This window comes from Myotis nattereri (genome assembly GCF_964212035.1).
Source record: "Myotis nattereri genome assembly, chromosome: 9".
In the NCBI taxonomy this organism is placed as follows: Eukaryota; Metazoa; Chordata; class Mammalia; order Chiroptera; family Vespertilionidae; genus Myotis; species Myotis nattereri.
In genome coordinates this window covers 4466131-4483526 of record NC_138084.1, presented here as the reverse complement: position 1 = coordinate 4483526, position 17396 = coordinate 4466131, and the positions used below count along the sequence as shown (strand labels likewise).

At 59.2% G+C, this 17396-nt stretch overlaps 1 protein-coding gene across 2 annotated transcripts; it reads right to left on the bottom strand.

The window, feature by feature from the left end:
• Nucleotides 1-3504: 3504 nt before the first annotated feature.
• On the bottom strand, nucleotides 3505-15937 carry RPS6KA4 (ribosomal protein S6 kinase A4). 2 transcript variants are annotated; one of them, XM_081098923.1, is made up of 17 exons: nucleotides 15748-15937; nucleotides 15622-15647; nucleotides 14722-14940; nucleotides 14516-14631; nucleotides 13888-13995; nucleotides 13610-13690; nucleotides 13426-13529; nucleotides 13159-13309; nucleotides 9423-9587; nucleotides 7451-7579; nucleotides 7200-7333; nucleotides 6995-7088; nucleotides 6477-6650; nucleotides 6184-6378; nucleotides 5676-5835; nucleotides 5365-5528; nucleotides 3505-4320 (listed from the first exon to the last, which is right to left on the bottom strand). In XM_081098923.1, exons 3-17 carry the CDS (start codon nucleotides 14876-14878, stop codon nucleotides 4126-4128), a joined length of 2127 nt encoding a protein of 708 aa, XP_080955049.1. In that variant the 5' UTR covers nucleotides 14879-14940; nucleotides 15622-15647; nucleotides 15748-15937; the 3' UTR covers nucleotides 3505-4125. The 2 variants fall into 2 exon arrangements, with proteins under 2 accessions (XP_080955049.1, XP_080955050.1); XM_081098924.1 differs by having other exon boundaries at nucleotides 15576-15647; nucleotides 15748-15856.
• Nucleotides 15938-17396: the final 1459 nt, after the last annotated feature.

Genomic DNA, 17396 nt, shown 5'->3' with positions numbered 1-17396 from the left:
ACCGAGAGGCAGGGGAGACCCAAGCCCCAGTGGCTCGGTCCCCCGCCTACCTGGGAGGGCAGTGCCAGGATTTGCAGCCAGACTCCAGGCCGGGACAGGCCCTCGGGACCAGCAGCAGCTCTGCCCGGAAGCGAGCAGGCGCAGGAGCAAGGACACTCGGCGGGGGAGACGCATCATTTCATTCTCAAGGAGACAGCACGTCTTGGATCTTGTCCATGCTGCCGCAAGTCATATAAAATGATAGGATCGCTCTAAAGGGCAGTTTGATCATATATATCAAAGCCTTTAAAATGTGCTTGTGTGGGCATATCCTGTAGCTGTTAATTCCACTTGGAGGAAACGTATCCTAAGGAAATATTTGGACAGGTGAGCAAAGGTGCAGGCACAAGGATGTTCGTGCGGCACTGTTTAAAATAGCAGGAACCGACAACAGTGCAAGTAGCCAAAAATAGAGAGCAGTCCAAATAAATCCTAATATATCCATACAATGGGAATGTCATTGACATATTTCAGTTCTGAGTTTAAGACAGGCTGTAATAACCTGTTTACAGTTTTATGCCATTTCCATTAAAAGTCTCCATCAGTAAAGAAAAATCTGGCCCAGCCAGTGTGGCTCAGTGGTTGAGCCTATGAACCAGGAGGTCACAGTTCGGTTCCGATCAGGGCATATGCCCAGGTTGCGGGCTCGATCCCCAGTGGGGGGCATGCAGGAGGCAGCCCATCACTGATTCTCTCTCATCATTGATGTTTCTATCTCTCCTTCTCCCTTCCTCTCTGAAATCAATAAAAGTATATTTTTAAAAAAGAAAAATCTGGAAGAGAATGCATAAAATGTGAACTAACAAATTATCCATGGAGACTAATGCCCCACATGATTTTCCTTTCTTTTTTTCCCTTTTTGTTTCTGATTTTTTTCTAAAGTTAACATTCTATGAGGTGGATATTTTGAAAATATATTATTATTGTTATTATTACTATTATTATACTGGTTTGACTATACAAGGACTGCTGCCATTGGTGCCTCAGGTAACAAAAGGGCCAGGGCACTGGAAGGAGATCTCTCACTGTGGATTCTTTTTTTTTTTTAATATATTTTATTGATTTTTTACAGAGAGGAAGGGAGAGGAATAGAGAGAAACATCGATGAGAGAGAAACATCAATCAGCTGCCTCCTGCACACCCCTCACTGGAGATGTGCCCGCAACCAAGGTACATGCCCTTGACTGGAATCTAACCCGGGACCTTTCAGTCTGCAGGCTGACGCTCTATCCACTGAGCCAAACCAGTTAGGCTAATATATATCTTTATTGATTTCAGAGAGGAAGGGAGAGAGATAGAAACATCAATGATGAGAGGGAATCATTGATTGGCTGCCTCCTGCACGCCCCCTACTAGGGATCAATCCCGAAACCCAGGCATGTGCCCTTAACTGGAATCAAACCCGGGACCTTTCAGTCTGCAGGCCGAGACTCTATCCACTGAGCCAAACCAGCTAGGGCCACTGTGGATTCTTTTATTTCCTTTGGCTTTGGAATCACATAAGTTTATCTTTTCACAAATATAAACTAAATTTAAATTTGGTAACCAAAAAAAGATTCATGGAGCATCTCTGACATTTTACAATCTCCACTTTTGTGCAGCCGTAAATGTGGAAGGAAACTATTTACATCGGAGTTACAGACTCAAATACTAGAGGGTCCAGGGAAATAAATGGAACAGAGCTGGCATGAGCGATAGGGAGTGGTGGAGACTGTGGCAAACTAGAAAGCAGAGGCCCTGTCTCTGTGGCCACACGTTTCTGCTCCAGCTGATTAGGCCATGCATAGAGACTGTCCCACGGCTGCCAGCCCTTGCAATTTATCAATAAAAGTCAAACATCCAGAGTTTTATGTGCACTTTCTCATTTTAAAACATGTGCTACCAAAAAAAGTCTCTGTATGCCAGGCACAGGCAGCCACTGTTTGCAATCCCGACTGCATCACTGTGGAATATTCTCAGAGAGCCCCAGGGAACAGTGAGGGACAACTTGCCCAGAGTCAAAGGCTGGTTGTACAGAGTACAGGCAGAAAGCGGCACCCCGACTTCAGTTCTAACGGAGGTTAGTGAGCTTGGGAGGTGTTCAGGGCAGTCAAGCCCTCTCGGGGGCATCAGCATGTCAACAGAGCCAGGAGCCCGAGCTGCTCTCCAAGGCCTTTCTAAGAGTAGAATTAGAGGCCGTTTGAGGCTGTCCTGAAAGAGGACGGGCTGGGCTGGGCTGGTCAGAGGCCAAAGTCAAGGTGGAGAAGCAGACTGCCAGTACCCTCCCTTCCTCCAGCCTCCCCACCCCCTGCCTCCAGCCTCCCCACTCCCTGCCTCCGGGCTCCCGGCACTCTGCTGTCCACACCCTGTGCAGCCTTCAGCCCAGGTCACATCTGTCTCTCCCTGCAGTGACCACACGGAGCAGAGGTGGGACCACCCAGAGCCGGCTCGTTCTTCTGCGCCCCAGCCCTTCCCAACCCACCAGACTCCCTCTTTGTGTCATTCCCAACCTGTGAGCCCAGCTCCTTCACCATGAAATGAGGCCGGGACACCTTTCTTACAGTGGTTGTGACTCATGTGGGATGAAGGACAAGGAAATGGAAAATGAAAAACTATTTCTCATCCATCAGATTAGCATAGGTTTCAAAATGAGAATACTCAGTGCTGTGACCATAGGATGACAGGGGACCTGTTCATATCCTGCTTCTGAGACTATGTCAGTGCAATAGATACTAGTGGTTATTTGAAAGTCTAATTCAAAGTGTGTATCAAAGTCTGTAGGCAAATCTATAGAGACAGGGCTTCGATGAGAGGTTGCCCAGGGCTGGGGTGTTGAGGGGAAGTGGGGAGTGACTACTTTGGGAGGTGACAAAACTGTTCTAAAATTAGATTGTGGAGATGGTTGCACAGTTCGAATACCCTAAAAACCATTGAGTTGTCCTCTTAAATGGGTGAATAATATGGCATATTCTAATGCACGGATGTATGTACAAACTTGCCTGTCTCTGCCGCATTTACGACAGAAACAAAGCTTTCAACAGTACATCCCACCCCTGGAGCACCTGGAACCCATCTCAGGACCAAAAGACACCCCACCCCATCCCACCCCACCCCCGCCCAGACTGCAAAACACCAAGAAAACAGGATAGAAAGCTGACTGGGGAGATAAGTCCTGATCACATTTGCACCTGGATCAGACCTTTCCTGAAGCCAACCCTGGGTTGAGTAATTACAAGAGCCTAAAATTCCTGTTCTTCTGAAGGAAGTTTAGGGTGGGTTTTCTGTTACTTATAACCAAGAGAACTGTAGATGCACGTGGCAGAGCTGTCCAGATAGACACCCAAGATGACTGGTCCCCCACAGCTCACAGCAAAAGCCAAGGACAAAGAAGGAATCCTCTTGCCAAGAAGGTCCGCCCCAGGCCCCACTGGCTGTTAGTCTGCCTGCCCCAAGACTCTGCCCCACACACCCCATCAACACGCAGATGCCACAGACAGCACTGGTGGGTTTTTATTTTAATGTCAAAGGCACAGCCTCCCAGAGGAGCTGAGGCAGTGACTGGGGATGCCCAAACCCCAAACCACCCCACCCCACCCCACCCCTGCCAGGGGCAGCTGTGCCAAAGTGGGGGGGGGGGGGGTAAGACGGGGCCTCCCCTTCAGGGGGTCGCCTACTCCTTCCTTAGCCCCAATAGGAGAGAAGCAGGTGACACAAGTGAGGCAATAATGCTTCAGGGGGTCCCCCAGGCCTCTCCCTGGACCCCCAACACAGGTCTTTGGTGGACGTAATTGCACAGACAATTCATAAAGTGACAGCTTGAGGGCCTCGGGGAAGGACAGGGAGAGGCCCAGCTTCTCCCAGGGGCGCCTCAGTGCTTAGAAATGGGAGGAGCCTTCCCTGCGGGAGCAGCCCCCCCCCCCCCCAGGCATCTCCGCAGGCCCCACACCGCTCCCCTGCAGCCCCCCTCCTGCATCTCTATCTGGTAAGACATAAAAAATTCTCTGCTTATAAAAATACTTCTGCTCTGTCTGGGAGTGGGGGCGGGGAGTGGAGCCGGAGAGCCGGGGCCAGGTCCGGCCCCTGCGGGAAGGGGTCACAGTGGCGGGGCTAGGAGGAGGGCAGGGGGCCGTTGGCTCGGCGCGGGGCTCCCTTGGCCGCGGGGGCCCGGCCCGGGGCGGCGGGCACCGGGGAGGCCCGGCGGGAGGCGGCGGCGCTCCGCAGCTTCAGTTTCCGCCGCTTGGCCAGCGGCGCGTTCTCCACGCTCTTCAGGAAGAAGCCCTCGCGCTTGCCCCGGTTGAAGGCCTGCCAGACACGGGGCGTGAGTCCCGCCACCGGGGCCTCCCCCTTCCCCCTTCCCGGAACCCCCCTCCGAGCCACCAGGTCAAGGCCAATGGGCCTCCGACCTCCAGCACCTCGAAGGTCAGGCCCCAAACGGCCAGAGACCAGGACTCAGTTCACGCACCGCACCTTCCAGGGCGTGGAGATCCAAGCCCCCCACAGGCCCCGCCTCCCAGGGTCCGTCCACCCCCCACCCACCCGTGGGCCCGCCTCCCCAGGTCCGTCCACCCCCCACCCACCCGCGGGTCCCGCCTCTCCAGGTCCGTCCACCCCACACCCACCCGCGGGCCCCGCCTCTCCAGGTCCGTCCACCCCCCACCCACCCGCGGGTCCCGCCTCTCCAGGTCCGTCCACCCCACACCCACCCGCGGGTCCCGCCTCTCCAGGTCCGTCCACCCCACACCCACCCGCGGGCCCCGCCTCTCCAGGTCCGTCCACCCCACACCCACCCGCGGGCCCCGCCTCTCCAGGTCCGTCCACCCCACACCCACCCGCGGGCCCCGCCTCTCCAGGTCCGTCCACCCCACACCCACCCGCGGGCCCCGCCTCTCCAGGTCCGTCCACCCCACACCCACCCGCGGGTCCCGCCTCCCCAGGTCCGTCCACCCCCCACCCACCCGCGGGCCCCGCCTCTCCAGGTCCGTCCACCCCCCACCCACCCGCGGGCCCCGCCTCTCCAGGCCCGTCCACCCCACACCCACCCGCGGGCCCCGCCTCTCCAGGCCCGTCCACCCCACACCCACCCGCGGGTCCCGCCTCTCCAGGCCCGTCCACCCCACACCCACCCGCGGGCCCCGTCTCTCCAGGCCCGTCCACACCCACCCGCGGGCCCCGCCTCTCCAGGCCCGTCCACCCCACACCCACCCGCGGGCCCCGCCTCTCCAGGTCCGTCCACCCCACACCCACCCGCGGGCCCCGCCTCTCCAGGCCCGTCCACCCCACACCCACCCGCGGGTCCCGCCTCTCCAGGCCCGTCCACCCCACACCCACCCGCGGGCCCGCTCTTACCAAGAAGGTGGCGTTGAGACCGGAGCGCACGGCCGGCCCCGAGGACTCCAGCACGTCCGGCGTCCGGAGCGGGGGCGAGGAGCGCGCGCTGCCGTCCTGCAGCCACGAGCTGCCCCGCAGCCCCTCGAGCTTCAGCCTCTTGGCCGGGTCCACAGTCAGGAGCCCTGGACGCGGGGTGGGGTGTGATCCGAACAGCCGCACTCGCCTCCCGACCCGCCCCCTGACCAGGACCCGGGACCAGGGATGATCCCCAACCCAACACGACCCCGTGGCCGCCCCCTCCCCAGAGACAGCCTGTGCCGGCTCCGCACCTCGGACAAGCTCCTTGGCTTCCTCGGACACGTTCTGCCAGGCCTCCCCATCGAGGGAGAAGCGCCCCTCGCGGATCTTGCACATGATCTCGGCCGCCTGGCTCTGCCCGCCCTGGCCCGAGGCCCCCTGGAAGGGGACCTGCCCGGACAGCATCATGTACTGGGGGACGGAGGGGGGCGGGGAGTGAGACCGGCCCAGGCTGCGGGCCCAGGGAGGCCAGGAGGCTGACCTCTCGGCCCACCCCTGGACCACCCACCCTCTGCTGGAGGGTCTCCCCTAGGCCCACTGGCGATGACCCTGATCTCCAACCCGGAATACTCAGATGCCCCAGCCCAGCACCGGTGCGACCCTGCCTCCGTGTTAGGGCGACCTCTGACCCCAGCCTCATATCAAAGCCTGCCACCCCCACCAAGATGACCCTGCCCCTGGCGCCCCTGTTGCCCTTCATCAGGAAGACCTCTGACCTCAGACTGGGCGGCCCTGGACCCTCTCCGGCCCGTCCCGTACCAGAATGACGCCGAGGCTCCAGAGGTCGCAGGACTCGTCGTAGCCCTGCTGCGCCAGCAGCTCGGGCGCCGCGTACTGCAGCGTGAAGCAGGGCGTCTGCATGGGCCCCGCGGGGCTCTGCGGGCGCAGCCGCGCGAACCCGAAGTCGATAATCTTCACCGGGGCCCCGGGAGTGTCATCGGCGTACAGGATGTTCTGTGACCGGGCGGAGGGCGTCAGGGACCGGGCCTCGGGGCCTCCGCACCCCCCCCCCACCCCCACCCGCCGCCCCGCTGCCGAGGTTCCGCGCCCACCTCGGGCTTGAGGTCGCGGTGCACCACGCCCGCCTCCTCGTGCATGAAGCTCACGGCGGACACCAGGCTCCGCAGGATCTGGCTCGCCTCGGACTCGCTGAAGTGCCGCTTCTTGCGGATGTGCTCCAGCAGCTCCCCGCCCCGCAGCAGCTCCAGGACCAGGTACGTGTGCAGCTGCGCAGCAGGCGGCCCACGGTCACCGGTGACCGACCTGGCAGCCCCGCAAGCCAGGCCCCGCCCCCAGCCCAGGCCTCGAACTTGTCCGAGCCCGTGAGAACCACCCCGCCTGCCCTCCAGGCCCCGCCCCTTTGCCCCCCTTAACCCTGCCCCCCTCCACACCCTCCTCAGATTTCATTCCCCCGACCATCCTTAGCTGGGCTTCCAGTCCTCCAGGCCTACCCCCCTCAAACCCGCCCAGGCCCCCCGGCCCCGCCCACGGCTCCCTCAAGCCCCGCCCCGGCTCCTCCCCCCTCCCCCCTCCCCCCGCGGCTCCCTGCATCCCAGACTGCAGGCACCACCTGGTCCTGATGCACCTCGTGCAGCTTCACCACGTTGGGGTGCGACTGGCACAGCCGCAGGGCGGCCACTTCGCGCTGCGTGTTCGCCTCCAGCCTGGGGGCGGGCAGGTAGGTCAGGAGGGACGGCCTGGGGCCTCGCCCGCCCGGACCCAGGTTCCCTGCCCGCCCGGCCCGCCCCAGGCCCGCCCGCCCCAGGCCAGCCCACCTGCGGCTGAGGATCTTGACTGCGAACTCCTGGCCGCCCTGGCGCTGGCGGCAGCGGCGACACACGGAGAAGCTGCCCTGGCCCAGCGCAGGCTCCCGCAGGTCCAGCTCGTACTGCTGGAAGAAGGGCGAGTCCTGCGGGCACAGGGCGCATCAGCGGTCCTACCTGGGAGCCTGGAGGCCACGCCGCACCCCATCTCACAGAGGTCCCGGATTTCACCGCCGCCGTCACACCGCGCCCGGCCTCCCTACCTGCATCATGGCGCTCCGGGCCACCGCTGCCCTCCCCGGCCGGTCTCCAGTGCCAGGTGCTTCGAGCACATCAGTCATCACAGCGTTATTGTGGTCAAACAGGATGGACGGTGCCACGAAGGAGTATCCCTGGTTGGGGATGGAGGTGGGTCAGGGGCGGATGGGAATGGGGGGCTGGAGGTGCAGGGGGGATTTCCTGGAAGGGCCAGACCTGGCCAGGAGGAGGGCAGGCAGAGGAAGACCCCAGACCAGGGGTGGGGGATGGGGGGGGTGTTGCTTTTTCGTCCTGACACAACAGGATGCGTGGACATTTTATTCCAACTTGTTCTATGATCATGTCTGTCCCCCACCGGTCTGTGACTCCACCTTTCTCATTACAGTAACAGAACTCTCTGCGCCCCCCCCCCCCATTACACTTAAATCTCAGAGGATGTGGGCCCAGAATTGCTGGGACAACCTGAGGGTCTAAGGATGAAGTGCCCGTGCAGAAAAGGTGAACCAAGAGGCAAAGAGATTCCTAATGACATAGGCTCAGCACCTGGATGCAGCCTTGAAGGGCATCGCCTGGCGCAATGTAGTGGCCCAGAGAAGGATGGGCAGTGCGTGAAAGGACTGTGACCTGGCATCACACCCGTTTCACTTATGAACCTTCAGCTGTGCCCACGGGACAAAAAGTCTTTATTCCTTCCTCTCAAATCAAACTGTGGCCTCCTCTGCGAGGAGGGAGCTCTGAGGCAATGTAAAGCGAAACCAGTTACCACGTTGCCTTTCCTAAGGACCACGTCCTGCCCCTTCAAGGGCGTCTCAGGGTAATCTGTGTTTCTGCTAAACATGCAGCCCCCTGTGCGCTAGCAGGCAAGCTCCACCTGGGTGGGGTCACTTCCTGTTAGGTTCATCCCAGGGCCCAGATCGGTGCCTGGCACACTGTAGGCATTCAACACATACCAGTATTTCTGAGTCCTGGAATGAATGAAGGAAGGAATGAATGAGAGTGACCATCCATTCGCAAGAAAGAACTTTCTCAGAACCGTGAGACAACGGATCGAGAGACGCTCAAGCACAGAGCTATCTCGTGGAGCTTCACAGAGGAGATTCTCGTAGTTGACACTGGCCTATTCTTATTTAATAGATGTAGACCAGGCCTTGCAGGCCAGGCCCCCACACTGGGCACAGGGATGCGGAAATTAAACAACAGTTCCCGCCTCCAGGAGCTTCGCACCAGGGGAGGCAGTCTCGGTTGGGCTGCCAGGACACAACCTGACAAACGGCTCAGAAGGTGCTGTCTGCAGGGGACAGGTGCACAGGCAAGCGCAGCCCGGGCCACGGGAGTGGGGAAGCCTTCACCTGGGGCAGCGCTGGGCAGCGCTGGCCAACGTGGCTAGAAAGGTCCGCGGGAGCTTGCCAGGTGAGCAGCAGTGGGGAGGGCACCCCAGGGGGAGGGCACTGCATGGGCTATGGCACAGGGGTGCGTGGTGGAACCTCTGACAGTCCATTACGGCTACAGCACCAGGTGGGACGATAGCGAGCGCTGAGGCTCGGGTCAGAGCAGGACCACACGGTGCAGGGCCTCGAATCCTGAGCAGAGGAGGTTAGCCTTGTCCAACAGACCTAACCTTCTAAAATTCAGTAGAGGGGTCTGTGCCCCCAGGAATGTGATACGGTATGCCAATGGGCATCAAAGCCACAGGATAAATATGGCCTCTCTTCCTAGGTGTCTACTTAAGCAAGTGGATAATTTAAAATGATATTTTTATGTACCAATAAAGAGTTATGATGGAGTAAAAGGAAAATTAATGTGAAATCTAAAGATAAACCATGAAGTTCAAAGACGTGTCCTGCCATGGTGGTCTCCATGACTGGCAACTCCAGGTCCCCACAAGTAGAGAGGTCTGAGGGGAGATGCCGAGTCCTGACCAGGCACGCGGTGTATGTAGTGCCCACGGGTCAGCCAGGGCGAGGCTGGCTCACTCACCTGGAAGATGCGCGAGTCCCCAGATGGGGGGCTGCCAGCCGGGGAGTAGACGGGCTCCAGCCGAGTAAACTCTTCTGCGAAGTTGCTCACATCCAGCTCTGAGCGGATCTGGGGTCGGAATGGAGCTGGAATCTTTCTGGCAGCCAGAGCAGCCCAATCCAGACCCTGGAAAGAAGAAATGAGAGACTGAGGACCACAGGGCAGGCGGGGGAACCCCTCTCCGCTCAGGCCACCCTCTCCGCTCAGCTCCTCAGTGAAATAACGGGCTACCCTGCATTTGAGGGGAAGGTGTTCTTCTTGCCTCCTCAGCCTCTATTTCCCTCCCTTTGACGCCCAATTCCTATTCCCTTGGAGAATCACCCTCCACCACACTCAGTCAGTTCTGGGACTTTCAATAGAAGTGGCTTGCAAAACAACTCTCTTCCCCCCATTACACTTCAACCTTCGAGGATATGGGCCTGGAATTGCTGGGAACAACCTCGGGGTCTGATGATGAAGTCCCTGCACAGAAAAGCAGGACCGAGAGACAGAGAGATTCCTGATGATGTAGGCTCAGCACCTGGATGCAGCCTGACCTGAAGTCAGACCACTTTTCCTTCAATTTTTCCCTTGTGGGAGCTAAAGCATGCCCTTTTATACGTAAGCTAGTGTGGCAGAGCCTGTCCATCGCCTGCGCAACATTCATGTTCCCTGTCTTCCTTGGTTCCATAGCCCCGATTCAAGCCCAGGAAGCAATGTGCAAACTAAGACAATATTTTACACACTTCCTTATAGTTAGGAGTGACCGATAACTTGCAAGCAAATATTGTGAGCTAGGAATCAAGGAAAAGATCCTCAAGAGGAGGGTGGACAGTTGGCAAATGCCCTTTTGGCCCTTCCCCTCCTCCTCCCTGCTTCCTGCCTGGCTATCAGCCTGGATGGCAAGTGCTCAGCAGTCATATTGGACCATGAGGCAAACCTGGGGATGGAGGCTACATGCTAAAAATGGAGGGGCCTTAAAAAAAAACAAACTTGGACCCAGGAAGACACCATAGCAGCTCCGGCCTGCCAACCTCTAGATTTCTTTTATGTAAGAAAATAAATAAGTAAATAACCCTCTATCTTGTTTAGACGACTGGGCATTCTAATACCTGTTAGCACTAAACTCTACTCCATGGATATCACCATTTCTGAATTGGACTTTTTGTCGCGTGAAGCCAAGAAGCCTGACCTAGACTTGAAGGCCCCAGTTCTGCCACCAGAGACCTCAGCGTTGTCAGCACCAAAGAGGCTGCCTTGAGAGAAGGGGGAGTGAGGGGAACACCCCTTCTGAGCATCAAGCCTCAAAGACCTTGGGGTCTCTCTGGAATGGCTACTGGTCAACCCACTCCCAGCACCCAGGGCCCAGCATGCACTCAGGAGGGTTGAGGAATTCACTTAAGGAAACAGACACTGGCTCAGCCGCTTCCCCTACAAAGCGACGCCTTCACTGCAGACTTAGGTTCCCGTCTGAGAAAGCATTTCCCAGGGCCCTTCTAGGCAGGTACTTGAGGGAAGACGTAAGGAGATGACACTCGTAAAAGGGTGACCGAGTGCCCGCCCCACCACAAATGCCCGGGTGCTTGCGTTACGTCAGATGAGTGGCAAATCTGGTGCCCACGTGTAAACAAAAGACAAGGGCCTCCAAGTCGCCCAGACGGAGGTTTGAATCTGTGCTCCACCCCTTCCGGGCTGGGCGATCTTGGGAAGTTACTTAACCTCTCTGAACCTCAGTTTCCTCATCTATAAAGGGGGGAATGGTCTCAGTGGTTGAGCATCAATCCATGAACCAGGAGGTCACAGTTCAATTCCAAGTCAGGGCACATGCCCAGGTTGCAGGCTCCATCCCAAGTAGGGGGCGTGCAGGAGGCAGCCAATCGATAATTCTCTCTCATCATTGATGTTTCTGTCTCTCTCTCCCTCTCCCTACCTCTCTCTCTGAAATCAATAAAAACATATTAAAAAGATGGGAATAAAGAAGATGGTTCTGAGGGTTACGTGAAATAATGCAAGCAAAGGGCTGATGTAGGGAAGCATGAGACTTGGCTGGGAAGTTTGTAAGGAGGAAATTCTGAAAAGGGGAGTTGGCTGAAGGCCGCCCCCAATTGTTCCTTGACCTTTCCTAACAAGTCTGTGCACATGCGGACCCTCTGGTGTTCATCGGAATCTTTACGCTTAATCTTTAGGTGTCCTTGCTTAAAGGACACTCCAGATACATGATTACTTCCCCTACTGATTGTATCTAAACGATAAACTTTATCCCGTGCCCTAACAGGTTCGGCTCAGTGGATAGAGCGTCGGCCTGCGGACTGAAGGGTCCCAGGTTCAATTCCGGTCAAGGGCATGTACCTTGGTTGCAGGCACATCCCCAGTGGGGAGTGTGCAGGAGGCAGCTGAATCAATGTTTCTCTCTCATCGATGTTTCTAACTCTCTATCCCTCTCCCTTCCTCTCTGTAAAAAATCAATAAAATATATTTAAAAAAAAAACAAAAAACTTTATCCCAAACCACTGTCACAATAAAAGCCTGAAGAGGCAGGCGAACAAGGCTGTTTGGTTCCTATAGCCAGGCAGTCCCTTAGCCCTCTCTTTCACAGCAAACCTGTGTCAGAGTAATCATTCATCCGTCGCTCAGGGTTGCTGGTCAGCCCCGGCAGGATGACACACAGTAGGTGTTCACTGTTACAGGATCCTGCTAGGCACTGACACTGGCCATGCAGAGCACCCACCAGAGAGGTCTCACACGGAGACAAATTCACTCTGCTCTGCACTCTAACCTGCATATGCTCCTAGCAAATAAATAAAACCCACATGACTAACTGACCGGCCATCTAAGTACAGGCACACGGACTGTACAGGGACAATGAACAAAACGCCTGGGTGGGTGCTAAGAGCCATAGTGTGGCTTTTAGTGCTGATTTAGGCTGACAGGAGACGTGGGGTCTGTGTCTGGTTCCACACGTTCACTGTACGATCCTGGGTGGGTCACCTCCCTTCTCTGAACCTGTCCAATGAAAGGACTAACGAATCCATTCCCAAGTCCCTGGCAGTCCTGACAGTCGATGAACCTAGAATTCTTTCCCCCAGGAACACACATCTCCCAAGTTTCACTAGAGATGGGTGGGAAGATAAGCCTGCTTCCCTAATCTGGAGATTTTTTCTTTTTAAAAAATATTAGCCAAACTGGTTTGGCTCAGTGGATAGAGCGTCTGCCTGCAGACTGAAAGGTCCCAGGTTCGATTCCCATCAGGGGCATGTGCCTCGGTTGCGGGCACATCCCCAGTGGGAGGTGTGCAGGAGGCGGCTGGTCGATGTTTCTCTCTCATCGATGTTTCTAACTCTCTATCCCTTTCCCTTCCTCTCTGTAAAAAATCAATAATACATTAAAAAATATATATATATTAATATATTTTTGTTGATTTCAGAGAGGAAAGGAGAGGATGAGAAACATCAATGATGAGAATCATTGATCGGCTGCCTCCTGCACGCCCCCTACTGGGGATTGAATGTGCAACACGGGCATGTGCCCTGACGGGGAATTGAACCATGATCTCCTGGTTCATAGGTCCACGCTCAACCACTGAGCCACACCAGCCGGGCAGGATTCTTCTAAATCAAGTGAAATTGGCCAATCTCAGACATCCCTCCAGTATCCCCGAGCCCAGAGCAGCAGCCCCGCTGGGTATGTGCAGAGAGGTGGGGGCGCTCAGAAGCCTCACCTGGAAGAAACGGTGGCTCTTGACCTCCTGTGCCCCCTGGGGCCCCGCACCCAGCCGCTTCCGGGGGTCCTTGCAAAGTAGCCGCTGCAGCAGGTCCTGCGCCACTGGCCCGATCCGAGAGGGGAAGGGAGGGGAGCACTTCAGGATCCGTCTGGGAGGATTTGGGGGGCGTCAGGGGCAGCGAGCCCCGCCCACAGCCCTGCCCAGCCACCTCAGCTGCCCCTCCTCCCGCATCCAGTCCCACTCACTGCCTCCAGCCCCACTCACCGGGACACCTCTGCCTGCGTGTTCCTCTCGCCCTCCAGCGTGAAGGGCGAGGCCCCCGTCAGCAGCTCAAAGACCAGGATGCCCAGGCTCCACCAGTCCACAGCCTGCCGGGGCCCAGCCAAGGTGAGGGCCCGCGGCCGCCCCGGCCTCACCCCACCCACCCCCCACTGCCCTGCCAACCCACCTTGCCATGCCCCGACTTGCTGCGGATGATTTCGGGGGCCATGTACTCGATGGTGCCACAGAAGGAGAAGGTCCGCTCTTTCTGGGAGGGCAAGAGGACGCATTTTGGACACCCAGCAACTCCCAAGGCTATGCGGGTTGGAGCCGTGGGAGCTTCCGGAGCGCAGGGTGTGGGGCTGTCTCCCTCTGCACCCCGAGAAACGCAGAGCCAGGCCCGGAGCCGGAGCAGGGAGGAGGTGGCTTGCCTGGGGTGCAGGATGCGAGGTGGCCTTCACTCACCTCCTCCGTCAGGAACTCCTTGCTCAGCCCGAAGTCTGTGAGCACGATGTGGCCCTCGGAGTCCAGCAGCACGTTCTCCAGCTTCAGGTCTCGGTAGATGATGCCCAGCTGGCAGGACAAGAGGGGCCCTGAGCCTCCTCCCCCGCCCCCCCCCCCCCCACACACACACACACACACAGGTCGCTGCTCAGGAGACGGGGATCTCCAGGGCAGGAATGGGCTGGGGGGGACTGAGTCACTGGACCCAATAGGCCATTTAAGAGGCAAAAACAAGGAAGGAGGACTCCATGGGGGACTCCCGGGGAGCAGACCCCAAGGTCCCAGACACAGGAAAGCCTGTGTGAAGAGCCCCATTTCAGAACAGCTTCAGAAGCCCAGGTCTCGGATTGAGGAAGTTCTGTGAACACGGCCCCAGAAGGCAACCCCGAGTTCCCTGTGAGAGGAAAGCCCCTTGGAGGCGCCAGGGAAGACCCCACCAGGCGGGCTGCGGCCTTCCCTCCAGGAGGCCCCCCTTCCCGCCCCCAGAAGGCCCAGGGAGAGCGAGCCCTGCGGCGGTCCTGTTTGGAGGCCCTTTAGGAGGCCCAGACCATTGCCCATGGCAACAGGCATGTGGCAGGTCCTCACCCACCTTGTGCAGGTGTTCGAGCGCCAGCACGATCTCGCCCGCATACACGCGCACCTCAGCCTCCTTGAAGTGCTGGCGCTGGTAGAGGTGGGTGAACATCTCGCCCCCGTTCACATAGTCTGGGGGGTAGAGTGGAGGTTGGGAAGCAGTCCCCGCGAGTGGCCCCAACCGCTTCCTGGTCCCCAAGGTTGGCAGGTGCCCGCCCTTACCCAGGATGAGGTGTAGCTTGGCATCGGTCTGGAAGGCGTAGTGCAGCGTGACCAGGAAAGGTGCCTGGCGCACCAGCTCCAGCACGGAGCGCTCCGTCCGCGTGTGCTCCCGCGTCTTGGCGCGCTGCACCAGTGCGGCCTTGCGCAGCACCTTCATGGCATACAGCTTCCCTGAGTCGTGCCCGCCCGCCTTCCGCACCAGGAACACCTTCCCGTAGGCTGTGGGAGCAGGGAGTGGGCAGGAGGTAGGCCGTGAGCAGAAGGGTGGTACAGACTGGTGGATGTGGGAACGATGCCAACCCAGAAGGGTGTGCAAATTGGAGGAAAGAGCTGGGTGAGAGGAAGGGAAAGGTGCACAGCACCAGGAGGGTGCTCAGCAAAGGCGGGGAGGGGGTGTGCAAACCAGCTGGGGGGCCTGCAGCTCCAGGAGGCCTGCAGAGCAAGTGGGGGCGGGGCATGTGCAAACCTGTGGAAGATCAGACTGATTTGAGAGGATGCAAATCCCAGGAGGGAGGCAGAGGTGCAGGCGGACAGGGAAGGGATGTGCAAACCTGAGCTGGGAGTTTGCAAAGCGGGGAGAGGGCTCTCACACACAGCCAGGAGAGGAGCACTGCTAACCGCTCAGAGGGCTGCAAGCACCCAAGGGTGTTGACAAACTCGGGAGGCCCTTGAGGGGAGGAGAGGCCCTGAGAGTGGGATGCAAACCCGGGCACAGCAGGGCGGGGCCCGCAGGGCGGGGCCAGGAAAGGGTGGGGGGCATAGCCGGTTGCCTGGCCCAGGCCCAGGCGGGTGTGCCCGTGGGGACGCCCAGGGCACCGTCCCTGGGACATCTGCCGGCGGGTGGGGGTCCTCACCTCCCGTGCCCAGCACCTTCAGCAGCTCGAAGTTCTCCACGCTCACCTTCTCCTCGTGCCCGGTCAGGTTGGCTGTGGGCACAGGGGACGCATGAGCCCAGCCGGTGCATGACCCCTCCCCGGGCCCCGGCACCATCACCCCTCCCCGTTGTCCCCGGCCGCCCGGCCCCACCTTCCGTGATCCGCAGCTCCACGGCGCAGCCCTCGTCCTCGTCCTCGTCCCCCATGGCGGGCGGGTCGCTGGGGCCCGCGCTGTCGGCTCCGGGCGGGCTCCGGGCGCCGGTTACATGGCGGCTCGGGCCGGGGCGGCGCTTCCTGGTGCCGCCTCCGGGTCGGGTCGGGCGCGGCGCCGCCTCCCGGCTCCCGCCCCGCGCGGCCTGACTCAGGCGCCGAACGTGGGGGCGCGGCTGCGGCTGCGAGGGGGCGGCGCCGGGCGGCGGGCGGCGGCAGGCTGAGCGCTCCCCGCCCGCACGCGGCCCTGCAGGGACCGGGACCACGGCTGGGGCGCCGGCCGGGTCCGAGGGTGACCTGGGGCCGCAGCTGGGCAGGCCTCCGGGCCGGGTGTCTGCGCCGGGCGTCGGGGCCCGGAGAGGCCGGTGGTGCTGCCGCCCAGCCTGGGCCCCGCCCGAGGGGGGCCTCCGGGAACCTCAGAGCCCGCCCCTGGGCGCCAGCGGGCAGCCCGCACGCCCATTCCCGGCCCCCGGGGAAAATGAGGGACTCCAGCCCCTGATCACTCGCTGCCTGATCACTCCCTGAAGGCTGCAGACCGGGGCGGGGTCTGCAGGTCCCCCTGACAGAGGAGCCAGCGGCCTGAGCCACAGGCTGCCCTGGCCCCGCGCTGTCAGCACAGCACCCAGCACCCAGCACCCCTCACTCCGTGTGGCCACCACTCGGTGCTGGGCGCCTGAGAGGGTGTTTGAGTCCCGGGAGCCGCACAGCCCCCTGAGACCCTCTCCCCTGGGAACTTGCCTTTGGGGTGGGGGGAGAAGGGTGGTGTCTAGGAGCTCAGGTGCCCTGAGAACCATAGCGGGGTCTCTGGGCTCCCCCTCCCCCGGGAGCACCTACAGGGGTGCTGAGAGGGCAGGAGCCAGGGCCCACCATGGCAGGGAGAGGTGAAGGAATCTACAGCTGGTCTGTAAAGCCCGCCCAGTGCCACATGCCCACGTGGTCCTGTCGCCACGCCTGGCCGTGCCCAGCAGAGCTTAGAGTAGGCCTCAAAGAGGGGTGTCAGCCCTGGCCGAGCAGCTCAGTTGGTGAGAGCATCATCCTGATACACCAAGGTTGTGGGTTCGATCCCCGGTCAGGGCACATACAGCCCATGAATGCATATACAAGTGGCACAACAGTCGATGTTTCTTCTCTCTCAAATCAATAAATGTTTTTAAAATATATGTTATTGATTTTTCACAGAGAGGAAGGGAGAAGGAGAGAGAATTAGAAACATCGATGAGAGAGAAACATCGACCAGCTGCCTCCTGCACACTCCCCACTGGGGATGTGGCCGCAACCAAGGTACATGCCCTTGACCGGAATCGAACCTGGGACCCTTGAGTCCGCAGGCTGACACTCTATCCAGAGCCAAACTGGTCAGGGCTCAAATCAGTAAATTTTTTTTCATTTTTATTTTTTTAAAGGGGTGTTAGAGCCACACAGGGGTGGCCTCCCCTCACCACCAGGCCCAGAGCCCTGGCCAGCTGTCCTCCAGAGCCTCTTGGCTTCCGGATAACTGACAGGAGCCACCTACAGGGCGGGCAGCCATCAAACTCCTTCCTTGACGCTTATGGGAGGGGCTTCCAGCCTCCAGCTTCCAGCCAGCGGCCA

What these genes read in the sequence shown, in the direction of transcription:
- RPS6KA4 (XM_081098924.1), bottom strand. Translation starts at nt 15,802, where the DNA reads ATGGGGGACGAGGACGAGGACGAGGGCTGCGCCGTGGAGCTGCGGATC. An exon ending in CGCTCGAACACCTGCACAAG is followed by an intron (nt 13,996 to 14,515) that starts GTGGGTGAGGAC and finishes TTGTCCTGCCAG; the next exon opens with CTGGGCATCATCTACCGAGA. An exon ending in AGCCAAGGAGCTTGTCCGAG is followed by an intron (nt 5,529 to 5,675) that starts GTGCGGAGCCGG and finishes CCCCGCGTCCAG; the next exon opens with GGCTCCTGACTGTGGACCCG.